The 7,021-nt window shown below is 46.6% G+C and overlaps 1 protein-coding gene across 1 annotated transcript; it reads right to left on the bottom strand.

Annotated features, from left to right (window-relative positions):
- Positions 1-3,058: 3,058 nt before the first annotated feature.
- NDUFB4 (NADH dehydrogenase (ubiquinone) 1 beta subcomplex, 4, 15kDa) lies at positions 3,059-5,567 on the bottom strand. Its single transcript, XM_010567467.1, has 3 exons — positions 5,319-5,567; positions 4,941-5,087; positions 3,059-3,214 (listed from the first exon to the last, which is right to left on the bottom strand). Exons 1-3 carry the CDS (start codon positions 5,520-5,522, stop codon positions 3,155-3,157), a joined length of 411 nt encoding a protein of 136 aa, XP_010565769.1. The 5' UTR covers positions 5,523-5,567; the 3' UTR covers positions 3,059-3,154.
- Between the last annotated feature and the right edge of the window lie 1,454 nt (positions 5,568-7,021).

Genomic DNA, 7,021 nt, shown 5'->3' with positions numbered 1-7,021 from the left:
CTTCAACCTGCTGATCTGTGGAGGGTTGCCAAGGAAAGACTTGACTGTCAGAAAAGTAGACCGCAAATTAGAAGAGGTTGGAGAATCCAAAGCGGTTCACTGCTAAGTGAGGGAAACTTTCCTTTCCAACCCCACGCTCTGGCCATCCTTCAACATCGACTTGTTTGTCAGCACTTGACAAATTCTCTTCCTAGTTAAGTGGTAAATTGCAGCGTAGCAAATGCAAAAGTGCTTGTCTGGCCAGTCCAGGCACTTGTTCCTGGGAGGGTATCTGGAAGAAAGCTCAAGTGCAGACAACATCGCGGGGGAATCTCAGAATTCATTGGTGTATGCAAGCCTCACCCCTGGGTGGTGAGTTCCACAGGGTGGGGGCAGAAAGCGAAGCCCAAGTAGTCGGAACCAGGAGCACAGCCCCGGCACCCCAAACCTCAGGCCTGCACTTTATTAGCACATACCCACATGAAACAGCTACTAAGCTCGGTGTCATCAGGATCTATGTTTCTTACTTCCCAAGAGAAACAATCCTCAATTTTCCAAAAAAAGAAGGAAATGTAGAGCTGCGATACCTAACTTCAGTCAGTTACATCCATCATCGGTTTTGGATCTGCACCAGATCCTTGGGGAAAAAAAAGCATCAGCTTTGAGCAAGGTATTACATTATAAAATCTACAGGGAAATGTTTACTCTAAAATAGCCAGCTCAGAAAAGGACGTTCAGGAGAATCAATTTGCCAGAGAAGCTGATTTAATCAGACTGATCCAGGGATAAATGAGGTCTAGAAGTTTCACAGGCAGAGGGGAAGAGCTTGTTTTCTGTTTGGGACCCAAATTATCATCCAGTGACCTGCAGACTTGAGTTTCTCTTGCTATAGACTCATCGCTGAAGCAGACATAGGTGGTAACACATCAGTCAAGGGTAAAATTCCACGAGGCACATTCAGTCTCCTGTCTTCACCCTACATTTCTGAAGGGGAACTCCCCTTTCCTTCCTCTACGCACCCAGCACCACTGCCTCAAACCACCAACCCCACCTCCAGCAACATAGCACCTTTGTTCCTTGCAAGAAAACAGCTTGGAGACTTCTGCAAATAACAAGACAGATAAGTAGGGCAGCCTTTCCCCAAGCACCACGCTCAAATCTGCAGGGACGTAGCATCAGATACTCTCGTCTGCAAAGGAAAGGGCTGTGGCAGGTGCCGCGAGCGACAATCTGAGGCTGGCCTGGAAGACTAGAGGCACTGTGTTCCTCCACAACCCATCCCGAACCATTTGCTCCACTGGCCTGAAACAAATACAGCTGCAAGGGAGAATTTACATATGTGGCAACTCAAGTTCCAATTAGCTGAGGAAATGGGTCCTGGGAGATCAAATTAGTTTGTGGCAGCAGGAAGATAGTTAATTTAGCATGCTCAGACAAGCAATTATTTCTTTCCCTAAATACCACTTTCTCCATGCATTGATGCCTCTCTGCACTGACCCACAGCCATATCTTGTAATATCATTAGTGACAGTCTTTTAGAAGCTGTTCTGCAGAGAAAATCATCTGGGTTTGCTTTAGTTAAGCTAGCAGAAGAACAAGCCGCAGAGACAGGTGCAAGAGGGTTGCAGGAAGCACATATGGGATTGCAAAAGCAGGCCGTGGCCTTGCATAGCTGCTGCACAGCATTAGTGCCAGGCTCCCCAGAGCCTGAACGTTTCATGACCCAGACAAGAAAGGGAAGAGGCACAATGGAAAACATTAAAAAAACACCCCAAAACCAACAAACCCACAAACATTTTAAAATAAATAATCAGGAAACACATTTTTACTGTGACCGAGTACTAGCACAGGTTGCCTGGAGAGGTTGTGGGGTCTCTATCCTGGGAGATACTCAAAAGCCACGTGGACACGGTCCTGGACAACCTGCTCTAGGTGGTTCTGCTTGAGCAGGGGGGTGAGACCACATGTCCCCCCAGAGGTCCATTTCGACCTTAACCGTTCTGTGATGATATGAAAAACTCATCAACTCACTCTGATGGAGAGGGACTGCAAATGGCCCACATTTACATCCTAATCATGCAAGAAAAGGGACCTGGTATAGCTGCTTTCCCAACAGGCAGAGGGAAGTTTTCAACTTTTACATCATTGAGCTTTTGGCATTGACCTCAACATTTGGGAAGAAACCGCTCCTGTCTGATGTCTGAACAATGAGGGTTGTTTGGATCACCGTGGCACCTACAGGCCATGTAAAAATTCAAGTCAGAATCTTTTCCTTGCACTCACATTTCAGTACTTTGGCAGTAACAATTCCTGAGCCCCCTGTAGCAGTCAACCTGGGCACAAAAGACTTGTATTCTTAGAAGAATAAGCAGAGAAGGCATCTTTGCAGGCACACAGTTCAGTTATGCTTGGGTTTCCTTTTTTTTTTTTTTTTTTTTTAAATCATGGCCCATTTGCAGGGGTGAAATGGAATTCCCTTATACTCTAAGTGAGTCAGTGTCAAAAATAAAAAAAGGTTTTCTTCTTACTTGTCTCCCACTCACAGGAATCACAGAATTAGTGGAAATGGAAACACTAGTCACATACAGCATGACAATATTCAGCTCACTATTTTCAAGTTCAGTACAGTAATTTTATCCAGAAGTTTATTGCAATAAAAAAATGCATGGTTTAGGCTTGTATTTTATTAGGAAAAAGAAAAATTAACTCAACTTATTGAGAGCAGTCAGGCAGGCTCCTAAAGTTATTAAAAATGTATCACAGAGCTTGCCTATTATCCGATTAAGGAAAACCACATAGTCAAACTGACACCAGGAAGAAATACCTAGTAGGCAAGCAGTAGTTCTTCAGGAAACTGCTTTGGGCTTGCTTAACATTTTAGCCTGCTACTAATTTTAAACTTCAGCCTGTGCTGCTCTGACAGCAGCAACTTCCATGGCTTAAAAGGAGCCTCTGTATGTAGACCAAAGGAGTACACTGGGTTGAGGTCAGGACACCCTCTCTGTATCTAGCTGTGTTAGATATAAAGATCCTGCGTTTGTACACTTCCCATAATTGTTAAAGAAGCAAGACAACCAACAAGCTATAAAGATTTATTCTTACGAAGGAGAAACGTCAGCACACAATACATCTTATTTTATTTATATCCCATGAACAGCGCTGCAATTCTAGGAACTTAAAATACACTGAATGGTCGCTCGTATTTACCTTCTTGGATAAGCTTCTCTTTACGATCCTGTGGAAGAAAGAGAATATTCATCATTACCCTATTAGAGAAGAAGTTTCAACCAGCCTGGGATAAAAGAAAAGCAGTTCTAGTATTTCAGCATGGACTATAGGAAGATAGCACCACTTATGATCTTAAGGGTCTTTTCCAACCTAAATGATGCTATAAGCACAAACTCTGGTAACAGCTGTTGCAGTTAAAAAGTAAAAAAGAACAAGATATTTAGCTTCACCTACCAGCTAGAGAAAACGTGCTCAGATTGACCTCTCTGCATGCCTAGCTACTCTCACAGACCAGCAGGGACCGATTCCTGTGATGTATTTTTCACCAAACTAGTTGCATCCCAGTTAACTTATACATTTTAGTTTCTACCTCCTCATTCTGGCTGAATAATCCAGTTTAGAGATCTAATTATGGAGAAACTTCTTCATAACTTGCCTAAATGTGCCCATGTCCACTTTCAGCCCATTTGTATCTCACTCTGCAGTCATGTACCTTTCTGACAGGTATTGTTGCAGTACAGACACTGCAGATATTGCCCAGATTCCTTCTGCTGGATAAAACCAGAAGACTTGCTTAAGACTTAGCAATTTATCTCTTTCTTTCCTAGACACACAACAAACCCTCCTCAGAGAAAAGAGTATAATAGCTGTTGTGCTTTATATACTACCAGAAAACCAAGAAAAATCCCCATCAGTAAAGAAGGTGCAATAAAGGAAAACAAATTGTCCTGGAGACTACATTAAAGACTTCAGCTTAAATATTCCCAGGCAGGTACGTCTAGATTTCACTCACACAGGTTTATTTTCAAGCACTCACATGCTAAGCCACACTTGGTGGCTAAGCCCAAGTGTGACTTCATGTAGAAAACAAAACCAGCATGACAAAATACTGCAGAGATGCTGAAGTCTCAAAAACATTTATATCAACATGCTCAGCATGTTTCCTAAAACCAGTATTTTCGATTCACTCTAGCGAACCACATGCCCTACAAATATTCTATTAATTTTAATTGATGTTCGTGCTTCTCAGTTTATGACTTGATCTAAAAATGTTACTTTTGTGCAGAAGAGGGAAATAAAAGTGTTTTACAATAGCCACAAATTCACTAGTAAAAACAGCCAGTGTCTGCCAGTCACCTAGCATTTTCTTATGTATGTATATAGCTGAATTTTTTCAGAATGATCTACCATCACTCAGATTCTGACGCCCACATTTCAGGAATTAGAACAGAAGCAAGACAAACCTTCCAAAACCTTACACATCCAGCTGAGATCAGGCACTGCAATCAGCATAAGTGCTCCTCCCCATTTGCTTCATGAGGTTAGAGAAACGGTCAAGCAGTTCACAGAGACATTGCTAGGTCTGTCACCCATAAGCTCCCTATTTATTTAGTTTAGAAAGGGCAGTTACTGCATGTCAACCGCTGAAAATAGGAGCCTCTTATGATTAATTTACACTGTCAGTGCTAGAGAGCTTTATTATAGCCAAATATCCTGATCTTCTGTGACTGCCCATACCCAAGGGTACAATACAGGGCTCTTGGCACAACAGGACTTTGCAACCAGTTGCAAGGCTTTGAGATAGCAGGCTCAGTATCGGCCTTCCTTCCCTCATTACTTTAATTGTATTAATCATCCTTGGGTGCAAGAGGATCCCACCAATTAAGTCTCCGGGCAGATCTACATTTTACAATGTGGTTTCCACCGACGTTCATCGCTGTCAAGTGACCTACCCTGTCAGCTTTGAAGGCAACAATCCAGAAGACGAGGGGGCCTATCGCAAAAAGAGCTCCTAGAAAGGACGTCTTAGGGGTCGGGCGGAAAGTAGGGTAGACGTTCTGCGTCCTAGCATAGGCCCAGCGGACCAAGGCAGGATTTTCCTGGGATGGAAAGAAAACCACAGTGAAGCCGAGGGGCCCTGCAACGGACACTTCACTCAGCGCGGCCCAGGTAGCCCCCGGCTCTGGGCTGGGGCCTAGCAAGCCCCAGGCCGGCAAGGCCGCCAAGGTCGCAAGAACCCAGGCCCGGGCCCCGCTCCGGGACACCGGGTGAGGCGGACGAACCACCCCCCCCCTTCCCCCCGCCCGGCCAGGCCGGCCCTCTCCACTCACGATGATGGCCGGCGGGTTGGGATTGTTAAGCTGCAGCTGATACTGCCGCTTGAGCCGGGCGCGGATAGCCAAGCGCTCGGCATCGGCAGCGCGCTTCTCCAGCGACGAGTCGTAAGTGTTGGGGTCGAGCTCGGCCGGTAAAGAGACGAAGCGGTTGGGCCGGTAGGCCTCAGAGGCGGAGGGAGGAGGAGGCCCCGCCGCCATCTTGGAGAGCCCGGCGCCGCGCAGCCTCCCGCTGCCAGAGAGGAGGCGGAGCCCCGCCTTCCCCCGCCCCACCCCCTCTCCTCGCCTCATCCGCGCGGCCGCCGCTAGCGCCCCCTGGTGGCCCGCGCTGGCTCCGCCGCCTCAAGCTGCGCCGCGATCGGCGGGAACGGCGTGTCCGTCGTCGTTCGTGTGTTTCCTCCCCCCGCCTCGGCTCCCCTCACTGGCCCGGGGTTGAGGGGGGGGCTGACGCTTAGCAGAGGGGTGGTCACGTCAAGGGAAGGTTGGTCCCTCGTTATCAACAGTCCCGGCAGGTTCAATGGCCTCACGCCTTCCCCCCGGGGAAAGAAAAGGACCTCGGGGGGGGGGGAGCTGAGGTGTGAGGGAGGCTGTGCCGTTCGTTGAGTTCGTTGCGTGCCCAGGGGATAACGGTGCCACCGCTCTTTTTCGCAGGCCTCCACCACGCACGTTTAAACAAAATATTGAATATTACATAAGTAACGTGTCGCAGGTGGGCTGGAAGTTGCAAAACCCCGCCGTTATTGACTTACAGCTACCAATCGCCTCTTTGGTTCTTTAACCGAGGCCGGGCTGGTTGGATAAGCCGCCAGATAACCTTCAGGATTGTCCTGTGGTGACTACCGCCCTGATAAACTGTATTGACGGGTTCACGAATCACCCTCTGCTGATGAACATGAGGCAAAAAAAGCAAGCTCTGGCCTGAAGGTTTTGACTTCAGGAAGTTTCTGTCTTGTCAGTATTAAAAGCTTTGTTCTCCAGAGATGTAAAAAATGCATGCCAGTTGTCTTTCTGGAAACAAACTTGCCAGTAAACAAGTTTTCTGCTGGTTTTTCTTCTTTCGGTACACAAAGCAATAATAAGCAGTTACGCTGATTGGAACCAAGTAAGTTAATGGCTGTGTATATATATTTATGGCCTCATTTACACTGGGGTAACTCTACAGACTCGTGTAATGTTGAATGAGGGATTACAGTTTGCTCCTAAACACACACAGAATAGTATTGCTGACTTTATTTAAGATGCTGTGCTTTGGCACTGCAATAATAGAGCAGAAGCTCTGCCTCACATCGTATGATTTCACTCTTCTTTTAACTAAGCACTTGAAAAACAGATAATCTCCTTTTGGCCTGAGCAGCTAATGAGGAGTTGAGACTTTGCAACTTGCTTCCAGCAGAGTGGAATACAACTTGGATATTCCTGCAGTTTGTGTACCTTGAGCACACTCCCACAGCAGAAGACGCTTTTCCCTCTCTCAAGCACAAGCCTGCAGTCCTCTCAGAAACTCTCTCCTGGTGTTTCTCCAGCTTTTCCACACTCATTTTCTTCACAAACATGCAGCTGCAGATCCAAGTGAAAACCAAGCTGCTTCATTTGCAGTCAGGTCTCAAGGAAGGACTTACACGACCTGTTGCTTTGTGTCCCAGGGCGTTCAGCTTGGGACAGTGGCTCCTGTTGCATGGAATAATTTACTCCCTTTACAC

The sequence above is a fragment of the Haliaeetus leucocephalus genome, unplaced genomic scaffold (genome assembly GCF_000737465.1).
Source record: "Haliaeetus leucocephalus isolate CR32 unplaced genomic scaffold, Haliaeetus_leucocephalus-4.0 Scaffold228, whole genome shotgun sequence".
In the NCBI taxonomy this organism is placed as follows: domain Eukaryota; kingdom Metazoa; phylum Chordata; class Aves; order Accipitriformes; family Accipitridae; genus Haliaeetus; species Haliaeetus leucocephalus.
Note: the sequence above shows the minus strand (reverse complement) of the source record. Positions and strands in the feature narration are given on the sequence as shown.